This window comes from Colius striatus, chromosome 2 (genome assembly GCF_028858725.1).
Source record: "Colius striatus isolate bColStr4 chromosome 2, bColStr4.1.hap1, whole genome shotgun sequence".
NCBI lineage: Eukaryota > Metazoa > Chordata > Aves > Coliiformes > Coliidae > Colius > Colius striatus.
Genome location: NC_084760.1, coordinates 9,609,990 through 9,631,495, shown reverse-complemented (window position 1 = coordinate 9,631,495; position 21,506 = coordinate 9,609,990). Strand labels below are relative to the sequence as shown.

General features: G+C 44.4%; 1 protein-coding gene across 1 annotated transcript; it reads left to right on the top strand.

Moving 5' to 3' along the window:
• The first annotated feature begins 1,358 nt into the window (after positions 1 to 1,358).
• On the top strand, positions 1,359 to 21,351 carry CFAP206 (cilia and flagella associated protein 206). Its single transcript, XM_061990587.1, has 12 exons — positions 1,359 to 1,466; positions 3,701 to 3,784; positions 4,382 to 4,472; positions 5,662 to 5,850; positions 6,111 to 6,269; positions 7,359 to 7,567; positions 8,369 to 8,488; positions 12,497 to 12,695; positions 13,331 to 13,468; positions 16,354 to 16,547; positions 18,808 to 18,951; positions 21,121 to 21,351. The coding sequence occupies exons 1-12, from the start codon at positions 1,359 to 1,361 to the stop codon at positions 21,349 to 21,351; spliced, it is 1,866 nt and encodes a 621-aa protein (XP_061846571.1).
• Positions 21,352 to 21,506: the final 155 nt, after the last annotated feature.

Below are 21,506 nucleotides of genomic sequence, written 5' to 3'. Positions count from 1 at the left end.
ACTTGAACATCAGGAGCAACTTTACTGTGAGGGTAACACTGGCACGGGCTGCCCAGAGAGGATGTCGGATCTCCTTCTCTGGAGGTTTCCAAGCCTTCCTGGACATATTCCTGTTCAATCTGATTGAGGTGGACCTGCTTTAGCAGGGGGGTTATCTTTAGAGGTCCCTTTTGACCCCTACCATTCTGTGATTGTATATGCATCTATTCTTAGGTACATATACCTATGTATGGTATGTATGCATGTTTATACCTACATATGTACATGTATTTATGCATACCTACGTATAGCCGTATATGCTGACATATGTGGTTTGTGTGCACTTATAGATGTTTATGTACATATATATACATATATATAACAGATATACATGTATTGCTACCTCTCCATATACGTGTGGTATATATGAAGGCATGTGTGCATATATGTCTGGCATGTACACACCTATGTTTTATATAGAAAAGTGCTTTTCTCTCTGTGCATCTCTGAGCTGCATGTAAGTGGCCGTTTGGCGTCGGCGGCTCTGCATCTATACACGCTCATACATCCACATCCATAGGTGCACCCGCGCCGCTCTCCCCGCCAGCGCCGACGCCAGGCCGCGTCCCCATGGCAACGGCCGCCGGCTGGTGCCTGCCGCAGGCCGCTCACGTCGCTTCCCGCCGGCCGAGGGGCTGTGGGGCGGCGGGTGAGGGCGGGCCGGCCGAGGGGCTGCGGGAGGCGGGTGAGGGCGGGACGGCCGAGGGGCTGTGGGGCGGTGGGTGAGGGCGGGCCGGCCGAGGGGCTGTGGGGCGGAGGGAGGCGGGTGAGGGCGGGCCGGCCGAGGGGCTGTGGGGCGGAGGGAGGCGGGTGAGGGCGGGCCGGCCGAGGGGCTGTGGGGTGGAGGGAGGAGGGTGAGGGCGTGCCGGCCGAGGGGCAGAGGGAGGGGGGTGAGGGCGGGACGGCCGAGGGGCTGTGGGGCAGAGGGAGGCGGGTGAGGGCGGGACGGCCGAGGGGCTGTGGGGCGGCGGGAGGCGGGTGAGGGCGGGACGGCCGAGGGGCTGTGGGGCGGCGGGAGGCGGGTGAGGGCGGGACGGCCGAGGGGCTGTGGGGCGGCGGGAGGCGGGTGAGGGCGGGACGGCCGAGGGGCTGTGGGGCGGCAGGTGAAGGCGGCGCGGCTGAGGGGCCTTGGGGAGGCTGGAGGCAAGTGAGGGCGGGACAGGGTGTGAGGGCCCGTGGCGGCACTGTGGGGCTGTGGGGCAGCCTTCGGAGCAGAGTGAGGAGGGTGGGCACCATCAACCCCTCCAGGAGAATCGTTGGAAGATGCACCCGAAACGTTCAATAAATGTTAATCCTGTTAAGATGGGGGTTTGTCCAGAATGTCTTCTGACGGGACCGAAAGAGTCATCAAGAAAATCGTTCGTGAAATCGGACAAGAGTGCGCTGACCGGGGACAACCTGTATCTGAAACCTTGGTGGCGTTCATGGTGAGCACGAGTTAAGCTGTTTAGGGTGAGGGGTTGATAATTCAACTGCAGGGGTTTTTTTCTAATCACGTTTAAATGTTGTTGTTGTCCATAAGATTTAAGATAAATAGGCACTGGTAGCATATAGAACTGAAGTTTCAAAGCTTGGCTGTTCAAACCACTTTTAAGGCTTTGTAAGTGAGGTAAGGGCTTAATTTTACACACAGTGGATAGTTCCTGCAAAGCCTCTGACTGACACTGCTTGGACTGAATGATGTGCGGTAAGGACATAGATCACTCCTTTGGTCTTAAAAGTCATCACTCTTCAAATGGCAGTTCCATGACAGGCTGCCCAAGCTGGGACGGCAGCAGCCCAGGCTTTCAGGGCTGACTTGAACTTTGAAACATCTCAGTTTCTGATAGCCCTCATGGGGAAGTTTTAAAGGGACATTCAGTGGTATTCAGTAGAGGGTCCTAAAGGCCTGAAAAAGTATTCCATTCCTCTCAATTTCTATTGATGTGAATATAAGGTCCTGAAAAGGCCACAGGTACTGAGTCCTGGGAACTGTTTGAGTAAGAATTCTCCCTTGCTTTTCTTCTGCAGGCAGATAAACCATTCCTTTTCTTTTTAAAGTGAAAAAGAGAAGAGTTCCCAAGTTTTAATAACATTTCTTCCCACTCTTTCACAAATGAACAAAAAGGCATGATGTATGGGAATATTTAAATAGCTATATTTATTCTTTGATGTTTACCTCTTCCCTCTCTTGTGATGTATTCTTTTGTTTGTTTCTTTGTTTAGGTGGGGCCAGGTAGTATAAATGGGCTGAATATTTCAAGGAGTGGGCTTGGATCCCACTGAAACTAAAAACTAAATTGACTGAATCTCAGTGTTGCCCTTGGTAAACAACTAGAAGTATCCTAAAAAAACATTACACACTTTGGTACATCCTCTTAGGAGACACAGCTGCAGAATATTGTCTGATGCACCTGCAGATCCGTGTCTGCAGAAAGATGGATCTAGGTTCTTTCTTTATTGACAGTATGAGAGCAAAGTCAGCTCTTGATAGACTCACATAAATGCTTCACAGCAGTGCTGTTAGTCTGCCTTTTTTTCCCCACTAAAGCTGACACTGTGTCTTTTAAAAATACATTGAGGTCAAAAGCAGTATTAATTGAGCCTGAAAATATTCACAGAATCTCAAGAGCTGGAAGGGACCTGCCAGAGCAGGACCACCTAGAGTAGGTCACATAGGAGCTCATCCAGGTGGGTTTGAATGTCTCCAGAGAAAGACTCCACAACCCAACTGGGCAGCCCCTTCCAGTGCTCCTTCACCTGAACAGGGAAGGAGGTTTTTCTTGTGTTTCTTTGGAACCTCTTCTGTTCCAGCTTGTACCCGTTGCCCCTTGTCCTATCACTGGCCATCAGTGAGAACAGCCTGGCTCCGTCCTCCTGCCACCCACCCTTTATGTATTTGTGAACATGAACGAGGTCACCCTCAGTCTCCTCCAAGATGAAGAGCCCCAGCTCCCTCAGTCTCTCATCATAAGGGAGACATTTCACTCCGTCATATTTGTGGCTGTCCCAATCTCCTGACATACATCATTAATATACTTGTAAATATTAGTAAGATCCCCCCTCAGTTTCCTCCAGACTAAACAGCTCCAGTTCCCACAGCTTTTCCTCATAAGGGAGGTGTTCCAGTCCCTTGACCGTCTCTGTGCCCCTGCACTGAACTCTTTCCAGCAGCTCCCTGTCCTTCTTGAACTGAGGGGCCCAGAACTGGACACAAGATTCCACAATATTCATGGGTAAAAAACCTTTTGCCTACCTCTAGCAAGACATCCACCATGCACACCAGCTGCAAACATGCAGATATTTCTCTGTATGCAGAACATTAGGAGTGTTTTTATCCAAATGGCAAACACACTGATGGATGCAACATGAAGTCTACAAACAACCATGATGGATTTTTGTAACATTTTACTTAGGAAGATATTTGGACAGGAGTTTTTTAAAGGAGCTGTATTTAAGTATTTCTCTACAAAGTTTGCATCATAGGTAGATTTTTTTTTTCACTGACCTCTGAGATTGAAACTGGCAACACGTGTGAAATGAAGTAACTTTGTTTCATTATCAAAGGTTGAGCAGAAAAAAGTAACAACAGGGAAATATTGTCTGTATCTGAGATTTGTCAGGAATAAAAGTTTAGTTGCATTGAGATATAAATTGATAGCTTTCTTTTCGTGATCTCTAGGTGAAAGCTGTTGTTTTAGATCCAAGAAATGACTTCAGCTTGGATCAAATCCTTAGAGAAAAAGATGTGCAAAATCTTATCCAGGTAATTCTGACGTGATGTTGACAGCACTGGGCTAAGACTCTAGCATTATTTCCTAGTTGTTTTTATAACTACAGTACAATTTTGTTTTGATATCATAGAATCATAGAGTTGTTTCAGCTGGAAGAGACCTTTAAGCTCACCAAGTACAGCCTTTGACCCAGCCCTATCAACCACTAGACCATTTCCCTAAGTGCAACATCCACTCGTCTCTGAAACCCCTTCAGGGATGGTGACTCCAGCACCTCCCTGGGCAGCCCCTTCCAATGCCTGACAACCCTTGCAGCAAAGGAATTCCTCCCCACATCCAGCCTGAACCTCCCCTGCTGCAACATGAGGCCATTTCCTCTTTCTCTATTGCTCGTCACTAGGGAGAACAGACTGATCCCTGGTATTTATTCTCATGGTTCTGTGGCTAACGACTGGATTTGTGTTCCCTCATGTTAATAAATGTCTCATACTTCATAGTGTCCATCTTATGTTTGGAGAACGACAGGGAGGGGGCTGTTCTGCTGTTGTGAAACTTTGTAGCACAGTTGCTGTCAGTTCAGAGGTTTCACCTGCATGAGAAAGGACTCACTTCTCTGCCTCTCTTCTTAGCTCTGTGTTACCAGGCTGCTTGACACAACAAACCCATCCCTGAGCACAATTAAGATGCAAGTTTACTTTGATATGAACTATGCAAACCGAGGTAATTTCCACATAAATGGATGTTTTCATAGAAGTTGATTCTGAGTTTAGGATTAAATCTCTCTCTCTGTAGGTCTAATAATGATTCCTGTTAAATCACTGCTGACAGTAAAGCAAAATAAAAATCCCTGGAGACATGTACTATCTAGGAGCAAGCTGTTTCAGCATGGATATAATAGGGGGGGAAATGTCCATTTTAGATTTGAGAATCCTCTCATTTCATCTTGCCTGAGAAATTTACTGAATGTGATATGTCAGATTGTTTTCAGTTATGCTTTCAGGTGCAGTGGCCACTGCCTTCAGCAAGAAAAACTTGTGCAGCACCTCTGTATCCAGTCCCCAGAACTGCACTCATGTATATGAAAGGGAGCTTGATGTGTCATCAATATCCCTAATTGCAATGAGCAATTTTGAACAATCAGTTCTGGTTTTAATGAGTGTTGTGGTCTCATCAGTGATAACTTAATGCTGGGCATGTGGATGAAAAATGAGTTACAGATGCTGTAACTGTAACTTCAGATCTCAACAGGACAGTGCGGGCTGTCCGGGACGTGGAAGACTCAGAAGAAGAGTAGACAAACAAGACACATTTCTGTGTGGGAAGGTCATGGAAATGTTTTCCTGTTAGCATGGATTTAAACAAAAAGCCAGGAAAATTAGAAAGATGCTCTGAAGTCTTCTTGTTTCAGGAAGCTCTGTAAGTCCAGTCACATTCTGAGACGGAGATTTGGGCCTTTAACTTCTGGTGTGGGTGAAATATGTGTGTGTCAGGTCCTACTGCAGTCAGAGGAGTCCAGAGAGCCAGACTTGCTGCTTAATTTGGCTTTGATGGTTCTCTGGACTCTACTAACTGATATTAATCATGTTCATTATGTTAATGTTATTATAACATGGTACCTCAAGCATCCCTTCCACACACCCAGAGGGGTTGTGGAGTCTCCTTCCTTGGAGGTCTTCAAGACCCGCCTGGACATGTTTCTGTGTGACCTGATCTAGGTGACCCTGCTTCTGCAGGGGGTTGGACTAGATGATCTCTAAAGGTCCCTTCCAACCCTACCATTCTGAGATTCTATATCCGTGCTTCAGAAAACCTGAGACAGTGCTCTGACTGTGGAAATGAGTTGCACCCCCTGTATAACCCAAATCCCAAATAATTCAGGTAGCACTTTCTTACAATCCTCCTTTGCTAGCCGAATTACTCAGCGAGCAGCACCGTGTTCTGGAGGGAAAGCTGGCTCCTGTGCTCAGAGACATCACAGACAGTCGTCCTCGTGTTCAAGAAGAAATGGAGATTGTGTATCGAAAGATCGTTAGCTACATGCTGCTGAGCTCTGGCCTGGGATCCCCCACAGACATTGAAGTTGTCAGGGAGGTAACAGGTCAGGAAACTCTGACTCTGAAACTGGCCTTTTCTTATTGAAAAATAGAATTTCACCTTCTCTTTGCTGATATGTAGACACAGCTGTGGTAAACTGTGATGAATACTCACTGCTCTAAACTGTCCCTGCTCAGCCTTGGAGTCTAAACTGGCCATGGCTTTCCTACTTTTTACAGTTGTTTAAGAGAGGATATTTTTGCCTGTTTAATGACCTCTGTTCCCTCATACTGAGGGTTTTCTCACCATTTGCCATGCTTCTAGCTGCTCTGCAGAGTGTATTCCCCCAGACAGAGATGGTTACTTTCAGCTCGCTCAGTAAGAAGAACAAAGAGCAACAACTGAAAAATCTTGCCAGGCTAGTCACAGGAATTCGGTTGTACAACAAGGAATGCAGGACAGGAGGAAGCAGCATTGATGACTGTAAGTAAACAACTTCTTTTGCTCTGTGAATTCCCAATTAAATCTTCCTGGCCTTCTTCACTGGAGCAGCTTCAATAACATCTCAATCTCTCTAGATAAAGAACTCTGACTCAGGGTCTGTAAACCTGAAGGAAAAGTACATATTTGGTATTTAACTTTAGGTTTCCCTATAGTCTGCTGCTTTTTAGCTAAAAAAGAGCCCCTGTGTGGTCATGAGGGAAGGATTATAGGTATTAGCTTTATATACTAATTTACTTCTAATTTAACTTTCTCCCTATACCTTGCCATTAAGTGAATTAAATATGTAATGTTTGCCTTTAAAAGCACTGAACTAAAATCTTGGAAGGTGTGGTGGTTTAGCCCTGGCTGGGTGCCAGGTGCCCACCAAGTCATTGTATCACTCCCCCTCCTAAACTGGACAGGAGAGAGAGTTATGAGAGGTTTGTGAGTCAGAGACAGGGAGATCACTCAGCAATTAGTGGCATGTGCATAACAGACTCAACTTGGGGAGAAATGGTTTGATTTGTTAATGAACCATCAGAACAGAGAGATGAGAAATAAAACCAAATCTTAAAACGTTTCCCCCCATCCCTCCCTCTTCCCAGGACTCTCCTTCCTTCCCCCCAGCAGCACAGGGGATGGGGGTTGTGGTCAGTTCATTACAGATGGACTTTGCTGCTGCTGCTTCTCAGGGGGAGGCCTCCTCACACTTCCCACTGCTACACTGGGGTCCCTCCCATGGGAGACAGTGGAAGAACTGGAAGTGGTACATATTGCCTGAAGTCTCTCAGTACACCCACAGTCAGTACTATCAGCTGAACTGCATCTACCACAAAGCAAGTTTTCTCACAGTCCTTGACTTGACTGTGCTATTTCCACACCTGTAATTCCAGCTGTTTGGAACCATTTCACTAGTAAGATCCAGTGGCTGAATCCAGTCTGTGAGCACTTGGAAATGTGTGAATATAAGGACAAACTACAGAAACTTTATTGCAAGTCCACACTGCTCAAACACTGCACTGTAATCTTTTGCTAATGATTCTTTGCCTGTGTCTCTCATATTTATTCTGTATCCTTCTATATAAACAGTGCCAGCCATTCTGAGCGAAGCCATCCCGTCAGCTACACAGGCTGTCGATGAAGGTCTCAGTACTTGCCATACACTAGCCCACCAGTACACAGCTCTCTTGGAAGCTATGCAGGAAGACCAATACAGATATAGCCAGCTTAGTTCCTTCAAATTAAAAGAAGCACTGTTCAATGTGAGACAATATGAGGCCTTCCTCTGCATCCTTCTGGTGAGATACCATCATGTGATCTCCTCTGGGATTTTATTGCAGATGGAATGTATTCAAGTTACCCATTTGTATGGGACAGAAATGTAAGAAGAACGAGACAGAAATAAATTAAGTAATATTAATCTCAATATAGAAGAACCTACATCACCTGCCACACCAAACTTTTGCACCTAACTTGCTAGGTTTGGCTACTGTCAGGTGAAACACAATATGAATTGTATGCTACAGTATGACAGAGCTTACATTTAATTTCTGGAGGTTTCCTTTTTTGGTTTAATCTCATTAATAGAGAACTACAAAAGTAAGACCTTTCATTTCCTTTTTTTTACCTATTATTCACTGCCTCAAAAGGCATGAGAGAAAAATCTCCTTGTTCAATCCATAAAGCACCTTCATTTTAGTCAGCAGACACCCCCAGCACATATGGAGTCATCAGAAGATTAATTCAGTGCAAGTTGTTGAATCTTGTTTTGTTTATGAAAACCTTTTAATTTATCTTCAGGGGTTTTATTATTTTCTCATATATTGTAAAGCTTGGAAAAAACATTTATCTCTTAAAGTTTTTTCAGTCTCATTATAAAAATGTAAAGGTTTATCTATAAAAATTACTGGCACATGTTTGAGAGAAGCAACTGAATTCATACCTGAACACTTCAGGGAAAAAGTACTTTGTAGAAACTTAGGGTGCATTTCATTCCTTAGACCAGTTAGCTGAAAATAGTTAAGTGAAGAAAGCCAAGAAAATACTTCTCACTTGATGTTTTTGACTGTCATACTTCTTACCTGGAGTTCTCTTTCCAGTCTGATGCAATCACAAGTGCTCAAGAAGTTGAAAAGGGAAATGTGCAGTTTGCATCAACAATGGAGCAGTTGAAAAGCACAGTGCAGGATAAGGTTGCTGTGGATACCAGAGAAGTTTTTGTAAGTATTTTGAACTGAAACTCTCTTTCTTCTTAATTATAAAAAAAATGCTGAAGCATTATGAAATATTTCAGCACTTTATTGTGGCATAGTTTGCGTTAAGAAAAAGGCAACATTATTTTCTCTCTATTATAGCCACGTCTGTGACTTTTGAAGGGACAGAGACTTTTTTAGAGGGACAGAGAACTGCTGGAGAGAGTCCAGCACAGGGCCACCAAGATGGTCAGGGGACTGAAGCATCTTTCATAAGAGGAAAGGCTGTGGGAACTGGGGCTGTTTAGTCTGGAGAAGAGGAGACTGAGGGGTGATCTTACTAACATTTATAAATATCTAAAGAGTGGATGTCAGGAGGTTGGGACATCCCTTTTTTCTATAGTAGATAGTAACAGGACAAGGGGTAATGGGATGAAGCTGGAACACAAAAAGTTCCACTTAAATATAAGAAAAAAACTATTTCACTGTTGAGGTGAGGGAGCCCTGGCACAGGCTGCCCAGAGGGGTTGTGGAGTCTCCTTCCTTGGAGGTCTTCAAGACCCACCTGGACACATTCCTATGCAACCTGATCTAGGTGAATCTGCTTCTGCAGGGGGGTTGGACTACATGATCTCTAAAGGTCCTTTCCAACCCCTGCCATTCTGTCATTCTATGATCTAAGACTTGTTCAACAAGGGCAAGTGCAGAGTCCTGCACCTGGAGAGGAACAACCCCATGCACCAGGACAGTCTGGGGATTGACCTGCTGGAGAGCAGCTCTGCAGAGAGAGACCTGGTTGACAGTAAACTAACCATGAGCCAGCAATGTGCCCTCGTGGCCAAGAAGGCCAATGGCAGCCTGGGATGCATCAAGAACAGTGTGGCCAGCAGGTCAAGGGAGGTTCTTCTCCCTCCCTCCTCTGCCCTCGTGAGGCCTCATTTGGAGTCCTGTGTCCAGTTCTGGGCTCCTCAGCTCAAGAGGGACAGGGAAGTGCTGGAGAGAGGCCAGTGCAGGGCCATCAAGATGATCAGGGGCCTGGAACATCTTCCATATGAGGAAACGCTGTGGGAACTGGGCCTGTTTAGTTTGGAGAAGAGGAGACTTGGGGGGGTGGGAGGAAATCTCATTAACACTTATAAGTATTTAAAAGGTGGGTGTCAGGAGGTTGGGGCATTGCTTTTTTCTGTAGTATCCAGTGACAGGACAAGGGGTAACGGACAGAAGCTGGAACACAAAAAGTTCCACTCTAACATAAGGAAAAACTTCTTTCTTGTTGAGGTGAGGGAGCCCTGGCACAGGCTGCCCAGGGAGGGTGTGGAGGCTCTTTCTCTGGAGGTTTTCAAAACACACCTGGACTCATTCCTGTGTGACCTGATCTAGGTGGACCTGCTTTAGCAGAGGGTTTGGACTAGATGATCTCTAAAGATCCCTTCCAGCCCCTACCATTCTGTGATGCTATGTTTGATCTCAAGGTAAAAGGAAAACAGGGTACAAAGAGGGGCAGAAAGAATTAAATGGTATTTTACTGTAAGTATCTTGAATCATTTGTCAATATTTGCAGATTTACAGTGTTGTTTTTCTGGTTTGTGTGACACGGCTCCTGTTCACTGCAGAAATAGTAAGAACACAATAACAGGTAACAGCACAACAGACTGTGGTTATCTTAAAGTCCTTTCAGATAACAATGCCTGTAAGTACAGTATGACTCCTTGACATCATTTTTCTAAGGAAGTCAAATTTCTGCAATGAGGGTTTCAGCCTCTTTATCCTTCCCAATGGCTTCTGAACCTGTTGGCCAGTTTCAGCCTAATTTGTCAGAGTCAAGGGATGTCATTGCCTGCAAGTTTTGTGGAAAACAAACAGCTAGAGAGACACAATTAGAGGCCTTCTAAGATCAAGCCTAAAATGGAAATGCCACAATTACCTGCTGGCTGTGTGCTGTCTGGCCAGCAGCCATGTACCTCTGCATGATGGATGCTTTGTACAGTTTCACCCTTAGTTGGGAGCTACAGGACACGGGAGGACGGTGCTAGGGGAAGAGTGAATGAATGATGTGAACTGCAGGTGTTGTGAAGGAAGGTGCTTGATGACCCTGCGATGACATGGTGTAAAGGAAATGGGAGAGAAATATGTCAGAGACCAGCTTCATTTAATTTACTTTTCATGGAAGAGATGGGTATTTTGAGTGATATGTCTGTCATTGTAACTCCCTGTAGTTAGCTGTTGAACTAGCATGCAGATCATACATAAGTCATATTTCATCCCTCTAAACAAATAATTAAAAAGCAAAATAAACTCTACTGTGGAGGAGGGAAGAAGGGAAATCACACACACACCCCTTCTCTGCTCAGAGTATATTTTACACTTCTGGTAAGGGCATCTGAGCTGGAAACTCATGGGAACGGCACTTCAACTGAGGTACAGCTCAGATGTGATCTGATACTTCAATTTATGAGTGCTTGTGGTTTTTTAAGCCAGATATTCTTATTAAGGAGAACATTTGCCCCTCTCATTCAGCTGCTCAAAGCATTTTTTTTCCTCTTCTGTATCTTTGTGACTGCTGTACTTGTTACCCTTTGCCCTAGCAGCTGTCTGATGTCTACTTCTCTTCAAGTTGGTTAGCTGTTTTTTCTTCTCTGCTGGAGATAGAATGTGCAATGTGTGAGGATTTCAGGTCTTTTGGGGGTAAAGCTTTCTCTGTTAACACAGCATTTAAATAGTTCTTATTGTCTTCAGCTAATTCCTGAGAAGCTGGATCTTCTACGAGGGTAGAGAAGCAGGGCATTGTGCCTTTTAAAAGCCCTAAATTTGTAGCAAACATTTGTTTTGGGAAACATAACACATTTAATGAATATTCTTTGTTTCTTCTATTAATAATAATTTTGATCTTGCTGCTTGTCCTGGTTTCAGCTGGGGTAGACTTAATTTTCTTCCTAGTAGCTGGTACAGGGCTGTAGTTTGGGTTTATGCTGGAAACTGTGTTGAACACACAGGGATGTTTTGATTATTGCTGAGCAGTGCTTGTGCAGCATCAAGGCCTTGTCTGTTTCTCACCCTGCCCTGACAGACGGTGGGCTCGGGGGCACAAGAAGCTGGGAGAGGGCATGGCCGGGACAGCTGACCCCAACTAGCCCAAGGGCTATTCCATACCATAGAGCATCAGGTATATAAACTGAGGAGGAATTGGTGTGGAGAATCAGATCCTGTTTGGGCATCAATCAGTGAGCCCTGAGCCAATGGCATTAAGCATCACTTGTTGTTTTGGGAGATCTTTTTACCTTTTTAAACTTTATCTTTATTGTTATTTTCCTTTTCATTCTCATTATTATAGTTGATTATTGTTGTTATTAATATACTTTATTTCATTTTAGTTAGTAAACCTTTCTTATCTCAACCCACAAATTTTACTTTTCCTGATTCTCCTCCACACTGCACTGGGGGAAGGGAGTGGGCAGCTACCTGGCGTTTAGTTGCTGGTTGGGTTTAAACCACATCACTGCTTTTCCTTTGGTTTCTTCCATTTTTGTAACTGCAACATTTCCACAGTGCTAGTGATGCAGATGGATTGTTGGCTGTTGTTGTAAGAATGTTGTTAAGGTGCATAAAACACAATGTTGTTTGCATCCACTTCAGATTTGCTGAGTCTCTGCCCCTAAATGCTCTGTGTGTTTAGATGTAACAGGACACTGTTGAGGTGAGGGAGCACTGGAAGGGGCTGCCCAGATGGGTTGTGGAGCCTCCTCTGGAGACACTCAAACCCACCTGGACAAACTCCTGTGTGACCTGCTCTAGGTGGTCCTGCTCTGGCAGAGGGGTTGGACTGGATGAGCTTTCGAGGTCCCTTCCAACCTTTAGGATTCTGTGATTCGTTCTCCTCTTACAGTGCCCAGGAGCTCCCTGGGAATTTCTGGATGCTGAAGGCCTTGCAGATCCATCTCACTTTGTTCATAGCAGAGATTGTTGTGCACAGCACTTGGTTTAGGCTGCAGAAATAAACCAAATCTGGATTTCAGATCATTTTTTTTTTTTTTCTAGCCTCTCTTTGTTGCACTTGCTAACCTCTGGACCAGATTTCAGGATGAGATAGTCCTGCTAAGCTTCCTCACAAACATGATTAACAATCTCCAACAGTTCTCAGAAATCCAGTCACAGTGTTTTCCCGAGGAAGTGCTCGCGTCTCTTCTGGAAGGAATGCTTGTGAAAAGTGATGAGGAAAGGAGAAGAGAAACCACAGGTACTGAAAGTTCTTCCTTTTTCATTTTCCAAGATTGTGTGGTTTGAGTTGTCTTTACAGAAGGTGCCACACAGGGATTTCTTTTTAACAATCAGAATCTGCATGGTAAATAAAAATGAGACCTGCAGCCTGTGGATTTATTTTTCATGTACTGTGGTTTGGATTTCTCTTTGGATATCTCTCCTTAAAAATGGCTGAATGATCACAGAAGAAGAAGTCTTAAATTTGTTGATGTCTTTTTACACCTTTCAGAACTTCTGAAATGGAGGGGACAATTAAGAAGTCTAATTTAACAGGGCTTTTGTTGCCCAAAGGATTTGTTTGTAACGTGGTAACTCTAGCAACTAAGTTATACTCCAGGGGATTTGTAATGCTTGAGTGGGTGAAAACTAAACAGAAGAGGAAGCTATTACCTTCCTGTTGTGGTCCCCTGTTTTCAAAGAAAATTAATGCTGCTAAAGGAGTTTCCTGCTAGGATCTCTCTTAAGGCAGAGCTAAAGTTTGGCTCTGGGAATCTTGGCACTGCAGGACATCCTGTGGAGACCAGAGTAAGCCGCTCATCCTGCCACATTACAATATTTTAAACATCTGATGTTTTGTTGCTGAAATCCTTCCTTTGTTAAACCTTTTCTTAGGAACCAGAGTGAACATTTCTGATTTCGAGAACCAAGAATGGCTTTTTCCAGAGACTACTGATAATTTTGATCAGTTACTAATCCAGTACCGTGGTTTCTGTGCCCATGCAATTGGTGTGAAAGGCCTCACCCTCCCAGGTATGTTTTGTAGTTAGGTCTTTTCCATACTTTGTATGTACACAAGTATTAGGGAAAATAGAAAGGCACGCTCTGAATGCATCCTGTTATGTCAAAGCTCCAGTACTGTATGTGCAAGTTTGTCATTTTCAACCCAGGTAACTTATTTCCTTTGTTAAAGTATTTTTCTTTTAAAAATTCACAAATAAAGTGCCCAAAGTAGAAAGCAGGAGGGCTTCGAGAGAAAGTAGGCACGAGCAGGCAGAAACAAGCCCAGGGAGAGTGTGGAGGCTCCTTCTCTGGAGGTCTTCAAGACCCACCTGGACATGTTCCTCTGTGACCTGATCTAGGTGGACCTGCTTTAGCAGGGGATTGGACTGGATGATCTCTAAAGGTCCATTCCAACCCCTCCCATTGTGTGATTCTCCTGCTATAGGTGTATCTGTGTAACCTACACTGCAGCTGAACGCAGGTTTGTTTGCTGTTGTTGATGTGGTTGAATACAGCCGTAGGAAAAGGGTGTCTCCTGTTTTGTGTATCCATGTATTGCAAACACACCCACTCATGCCTACATCATGCAGATTTTAAAGCAGTCATTGTAAAGTACTAAAAACCTCTGAAAAGAATGCAAAAGTGCACTGGATTAAGTCAAGTAATCATAGGATTCTTGTCTCTTCTAAGATCATTTGTCTTGAAAGCAAGCCTTGTTTCAGCTATCCCACTCAGTTCACTTTTTCTGCCTCCCTATCATTTATAAAACCTTTCCAGACAGATGTGTTTGTTTTAAACTTACATGAGGCTGGGAAGAAAATATTGCCATTACTTGGCAGTGTTAAAAAGCTGGTATTTTACCAACAGTGTAAATACCTCACACTTATTTAATATTACAAATGAGAACAGCTGGCCTGGGTTGGACTGAAGGTCTCTGTAGCCTTGTACCTGATTTCTGGATGTGGACAGTCATGTTTTAGTGTTTCTGAGTGGATTCTTTACTCATTTCAGTTGTGAGCTCCGCTCTCATCTCAGTTAAGGCTGAAAATAGATCACAGAATGTCCACCCTTGTTTAGCTAGAAGATTAACTTAACTTGTTAAGTTAACTTGTTATTATCAGATATGGTATTGAAAACTTAATTCCTTCATTCAAGGACAAAGTGCAATAAAGCATAAGTTTGTAGACTTAAATAGACTCCCATACTGTCTTTCAGTGATACTCAAGAAATTCTGTACATAAATAGAAAAGAAGAAGAAATTCAAATCATATATCCTGCAGTGCATGGGGGAAGATTTGTGGTCATTCCTCCATTTAAGAAATTGAAAGTCTGTTGTAGGAAAACACAGAAGCTTTCAGTGTTGCCAGAATTTCACATTATATTAAGTTGAACTAAGAAAGCAAAGCACATATTTTAGCTAAACAATTAACTAGAAGATTAGTCTGGAGAAGAGGAGATTGAGGAAGGATCTTATTAATAGTTACAAATATCTAAATGGTGGATGTCAGGAGGTTGGGACAGCACTTTTTTTCAATTGTATCTAGCAATAGGACAAGGGGTAATGGGATGAAGCTGGAACACAAAAAGTTCCATTGAAACATAAGGAAAAATTATGTCATTGTTGAGGTGAGGGAACCCTGGCACAGGCTGCCCAGGGAGGGTGTGGAGGCTCCTTCCTTGGAGGTCTTCAAGACCCGCCTGGACACGTTCCTGTGTGACCTGATCTAGATGACCCCGCTTCTGCAGGGGGGTTGGACTAGATGTTCTCTAAAGGTCCCTTCCAACCCCTGCCATTCTATGGTTCTATGATTCTCTGATTATGAGAAATCAAGTAGGAATGATCCTCCCTCAATTATATCCTTCCCTGTTCTAGTAGTTGGTGGTTATGGGATTTTCTGAGCTAAATGTTGAGTCTGTAACCTTTTCTTGAATAATCCTTAATAGAGGTTTTAACTTACATAATTGCTTTTTGAATCCATTTAGAGTTTGCCATGGGTTATTCTTCTTTTTAAGAGTCCCACAACTATGAAAATGTGTACTATGAAAAGGTGTCACTTTCTTGAGATGCTACTAGGCCCTCACTTGATACTGCACACAAATCATGGGTTTATAACCCTGTATCATTTTGTTTCTTTTCAGTTGCTTCTTTTTAATGCCAAAGAGGCCTCTTTCTTTAACCTCTCCTTCTGTGAGAGGTGCTCCAAGCCTCTGATCACTCCCAGCTCCCTTCACCTTCCTTATTCTGTTGTGTTGTAATAAAACACAGTATTACAAATGTAGCATAGAGGTTGTTGGTTTTCTTCTCCCCCTCTGTTTGCATCCTACTAATTCCTGACCTTCTTTTTTGCCTTTTTGATTGCCACTTAGTGCCATTTAGTATTTTCAAGGCACTATCCATGATGATTCTAGGTCTTTCCTGGGTAATGACAGCTTGCTACTGTCCTTCAGCTCAAGATGTGTTTCTCTGTAGAAGTTACTTGGCCTTTATTGACATCTCATTTTCTCTGTTGATGTGCTGTCCAGCTTCTCACTGCTTCATCTGCTTCTTCAGTTGATTTCAGTGTTATGCCTGCCAGTATAAGTGAACTGCTGATCTTTGATCAAACATTTGCCGCAGTTTCTAGGGAAAACATCTGTGGGTATGAACTGTTTTCTTCTGCCTTTGCTGGAGGTGTTTTTCAGATGGCTTTTCAGACAGACACACACTAAGGCACACTGGTGGGGACTGATCACAAGCAGTTGCAGTGGCCTAATGAAATAGACTTTTCTGATTTTAAAAAGCTTACTTTCAGGGATTTATGCTGCTTTCAGGAAAAAAAAGGGTGAAACTGATTTGAGGCAGCTACAGAACCTTGATTATAAGCATCTCGTATCAGATATTAAACTGTTCATAATATGGTCTCTTTTTTTTTAAGGAAATCCTGCTATTGGAATTTTGAAGCACAGGGAGAAATGTTATGTGTTCAGTTCCAAAGAAGCTGCATACATGTTTGCTCAGGACCCAGATAAGTTCATCCAACTAAATGCAGAAAAAGCAAAAGAACACCCAGAGCTAATTCAGCTGCTGGAGCTTCGGCATCAGTTTGACAACCTTGTTCCGTGTGCACAGGTACACGCTGGCCATGCCTCTTGCTCAACAGCTCTCAAGTGCTTTCTAGAACATATAGGTGATCAGGGGATATTCAGCTTTAGGAAATGAGTATAGTCTGGAGAAAAGGAGACTGAGGGGGGACCTCATTAATATTTACAAATATCTAAATGGTGGATGTCAGGAGGTTGGGGCAGCACTTTTTTTCTGTTGTATCCAGTGACAGGACAAAGGGTAATGGGATGAAGCTGGAACACAAAAAGCGCCATTTAAACATAAGGAAGAACTCTGTCCCTTTCAAGGTGAGGGAGCCCTGGCACAGGCAGGGAGGGTGTGGAGGCTTCTTCTCTGGAGGTCTTCAAAACCCACCTGGACACGTTGCTGTGCGACCTGATCTAGGTGGACCTGCTACTGCAGGGAGATTGGACCAGATGATCTCCCTTCCAACTCCCATTCTGTGATTCTGTGAAGTATAATCACCTACCTATCATACAGAATGTCTGAAGGTCTACCTTTTCCAGGTCTTCAGGGTGTTGATATGAAATACCTTCCCTTATTATCCTCATTTTTGCAAAAGTAGCTTAAAGGGACAGTAAATAAATGCAATAGAAGATGAGCCAGGTATCATCTTAACTGCAGCTGTGGCCCAGCAGTTCATCAGTGTGCACTGGATGAGGCTTTGGTGACATCTGGGGAGAGGAATTATGGAATGTATTATAAAAATGAAAGGAGATTCATTAATAATGAATGCCACAGTGCACCTGTATGAAATCCAGTGTGTGGATTCATAGCCATTCTCTATGATTCAGTGTGAATTTGAAGTCCCTGGCAATCAAATGAATGTAGTCTTGCACTGACGCTTGGTGAGAAAGATAGAGTTTATATCCCTGCTCTGGCAGAGATGTTGGCACTTGTCCTAACTATGAACTGTGGTTTTTAGTCTATGCATAAAGACAACCTTAGGTGCCTGTATCATAAAATACTGGTGGTGACAGGACCCCTTTTTACCAAAATCCAGTGATCCAATGAGGCTGAAATTCATCTGAGGCCTCTGCCTAAAGCATTTTCTGTCAGAAATTAGATCAATGAAACACTAATTGGTTTCTTCTTTTTAGCAGTGTTGGTGAGGGGAAGGGGTAGAATATTGTTGAATGTAAATCGTTATCCACTTGTGGCTTGCAGATTTCTGTTTGCCTTTGAAATGTTGTCCTGGTTTAGGCCCATCAGGGAACAACAGACCAGGATTAGCCTCAAGTACAGAAGAGGCTGAGGATTGCCAAAGGGCAGGGAGAGCTTAATTGCCCTTAAGGTTCATGACAAAACAGCCCAGGCTACTGGGCTTAGGGAAGGAAACAGAGAATAATTTAATGCAATACCAACTAAAGCATAATCCCAAAACCCAAAACATAACCAAAATAAAACAACACAGAGTGGTGCAACGAAGAGTCTGACCAGCCCTTTAAGACCACCTTCTCCCTCCTCCTCCCTTCTTCCAGGGCTCAGAGCCCTGATCCCAGTGTTTTTACCTCCCTTCCCCCTGAACAGCTCAGGGGGGGCAGAGAGTGGGGGTTTCAGTCAGTCTGTTCCTGATGGCTTCTGCCATTTGTCCCTCCTCAGGACAGGTGGGCTCAGCACCAGCCCTCCCTGCAAGTCCATGGGGTCCCTCACACACACACAGCCCTGCCCGGGCTGCTCCCACGCGCATTGATCCCAAAGGCTGCAGCTCCTCTCTGCCTCTCGTGTGGGGCTGCTCTGGGCCCGCAGGCTCCAGCACGGCCTGGGCCATGGCCGTCTCCCCACACAGTCCCTCGCCCGTCCGGGCTCACTCACACGGAGCTGCTGGTGGCTCTCAGTCCTGCCATAGCCCTGCATGGCTTGCAGGGGTACAGCTGCATTCTCGCCACGGCTTGCAGAGGGGTCTCTGGTCTGGTGCTTCTCCTTCCTTCCTCCTTCTCTGACTGTGGGGTCCGTGTGGTCACCTCCATCTTGTATCACTCTCACACCTCCTGCCAGCACTTCAAATTCCTGTCCCTAAATAGTGATGGCAGAGGCGCCAGATTGGCCCAGCCGGGCCGGAGGTGGGTGTGAACCCAGGAGCCAGGGGAGAGTCCAAACACGCTTTGACGGGTCTTCACTGCAACCTGCTCCCCCTGTTACCAAGCAAAAGCTGCTCCTTGCTAAACCAGGACAAATGTTGCATTTCCATATGCTATTTTACTTAGATGTCTGTGTTCTTCTCACTAATGCTTTGCTTGGTTTTGCTGTTTTGTTTTTCACTCAGGCCAGAAACGCAGACAAACGTTTCATGGAATCGCTCACTAAATGCGACAGTAGCACTCAAACTGATACTCACATCTTGCCTCCAACTCTTGTGGCATCTTATGAATGGAATGAATGGGAACTGAGAAGAAAAGCTATCAGATTGGTTTGTATTGTTACTGCTAGAGTTTCATTGTCGGATAATAAAGTTCAGAATAAGTTGTTGTAAACTTTTGTCCCTTCCAGCATATATCTAACCTTATTCAAAGACATACTCTTTGCTACACTGCCTTGCTAATTTTTTCCAGGTTCCTCATTTCTGCATTTCCTTTTTGTTCCCACTTTTTCCATATTTTCCCCTAATTTGAGGCATTGCTTCCACTACTAAGTCTATTCATTCCAAACTGTTCAGTTGCCTTCTCTGAGTTTGCTGAAGTTTAGCAGTTGAAGTTTAAAGTTTTTTCTCTACACTTAGAGAAACGTAACAGGATGAAGATACTACTGTATACGTCTAAAACAAAAGGAAAAAAGGGTGCAGAAAAGTTTGGGCCAGGCAAAGCTTTATTGGATGTGGAGCAATTTATGTTAATATTCATCACCATCAAGTAAGAAGAGGAAAAATGTAGTAACTGGCAGCCAGAATGGCTAGGAGTGCATTTGGATGTGTTTGACCCTGCAGAAGCTGTCTTTGAGCTAACTTATCTCAGAACCACAAATCCTAGCGGCTGGAAGGGACCTCTAAAGATCATCCAGTCCAACCGCCTGCCAGAGCAGGACCACCTAGAGTAGGTCACACAGGAACTCATCCAGGTGGGTTTGAATGTCTCCAGAGAAGGAGACTCCACAACCCATCTGGGCAGCCTGTTCCAGTGCTCCCTCACCTGAACCGGGGAGAAGTTTTTCCTTATGTTTCTTTGGAACCTCTTCTGTTCCAGCTTGTACCCGTTGCCCCTTGTCCTATCATTGGCCATCACTGAGAACATCCTCCTGTCTCCATCCTCCTGACACACACCCTTTATGTATTTGTAAGCATGAATTAAGTCACCCCTCAGTCTCCTCCAAGCTGAAGAGCCCCAGCACCCTCAGCCTTTCATCAGAAGGGAGATGCTCCACCCCATCACCTTTATGGCCCTGCACTAAAGCAGCCCATTAGGTTTACAAGAAACTTGGTTGAAATCCTCCTTTGCTTCTGTAATGGACAAAAGTACATAAATAAATATAAGATGTGGTCAGTGATTTACCTTTAGCATAAGCAAAGTGGAATGTTTTCCAATAGCTGAGCACCAAGTCCATTCACAACCAAATTTGTAGCTTGTTAGTCTGAAATACTTAAGAGAAAGTACTTTTAAAGCACTCAGGGTGTTTTAGCCTCAGCTGTCCATCTGGGAGATTAGGCTGCACTCCATGATCTTAAAAGTCTCTTCCAGCTGAAAGGATTCTATGAGATTCAGTTTCAGACGAAGTTACCAAAATGTGTCTACATCTAAGTGCTTCACGTTCCATTCCAGGAGAGGGACACAGAGCTAGTGAAGCCTGGGGAACATTTTAACTCATCCTGTACAAACACTGAATGTGGCCAGTTTAATCACTCCCAGCTTCTGCTGACTCCAGTCTCTGCTGGCTGGACTGGACTCCAGGGACTTTCTCACTTAGGTGCAGGGGTCTGGATGCCACCACAGGAGACTGTGTGTGGATGACATCGTGGCCTATTGATTTACAGTGGTTTACATCACTGCTGACATAGAAGGCTCAGTGGGATAAGGAACACTTTGTTGTTTCAAGTGCTGACTTTGTAATACTAACCCTTTGTGAGAAATGATTTTGTTGTTGTATCTATCTACAGCAAACTAAACTGTGATTAAACAGAGCTTTGCATTTCCTTAACCTCTGTCCCTTGCCAAGGGGTTAATGAGCAATAGCTTGAAAGAAAGCAGTTTTTCCCTTTGATCTCATACTTTATGACTCCTCTCACTTGGTAGAAAGCAGCCAAAGCCTCCATCCTGTACTTGAGTTATCCACAGTACTCTGGGTCCTCAAACCTGCCACTAAAGGAACATTTCAACCTAACAACAGAAAGGCTTTGGCACATAACAAATGACCACAGGAGAACACTGAAGAGCTGACTGAAGCTTGTGAGGCTGCTCACTCAGCCAATGGGGTCAGGAGTTACCCAGGCATGGGTGCAGCCCTGTGCTGACAGCAGGGAACAGTGGGGCCACATCCCAGGTCTGTGAAGCCTGCAGATGTGAAGCACACAACCACACCCAAGTTTAGGCTCTAGCACTGAAACGGTCCAACCAGATTTTGCCTAACCTGATTGTTTTTGTGTCTTCAGGCCAATTTGCGCCGCAAGCTAACTCACTCCACGCAGACTGATCTCAGCCACATGAGAAGAGAGAACTCCACCCAAGTGTACTTGCCAAAGGATGTTTGCACCCAGACTAAGCGTGACAACTCCAGCAATGTGCCCAGACCACAGGTTTTCCTGGAAGGCCTCCGAGGAGGATCATCTCCTACTACTCGTGTGGTCAAAGTAGACTTAACAAGAGCAGCAGATGAAACCTAAGGGAAAAACAAGAAACCTAAGGATGTAAAGTGAATGTATCTATAAAAATCCCTGCAGATACCTTAATTAAGATGTAGATTTTACTGTGTCTGTTGATTCCAGGAGCAGCTGATTTATTTCACTTACCTTGGCTGTTGGGGCTGCTGCCTGGCATT

Bases quoted from the DNA above. Each gene is read 5' to 3' on its own strand.
- CFAP206 (XM_061990587.1), top strand. From the start codon at position 1,359: ATGTCTTCTGACGGGACCGAAAGAGTCATCAAGAAAATCGTTCGTGAA. The intron at 7,568-8,368 runs GTGAGATACCAT...TTCTCTTTCCAG, and splicing joins CCTTCCTCTGCATCCTTCTG to TCTGATGCAATCACAAGTGC. The intron at 16,548-18,807 runs GTACACGCTGGC...TTTTTCACTCAG, and splicing joins ACCTTGTTCCGTGTGCACAG to GCCAGAAACGCAGACAAACG.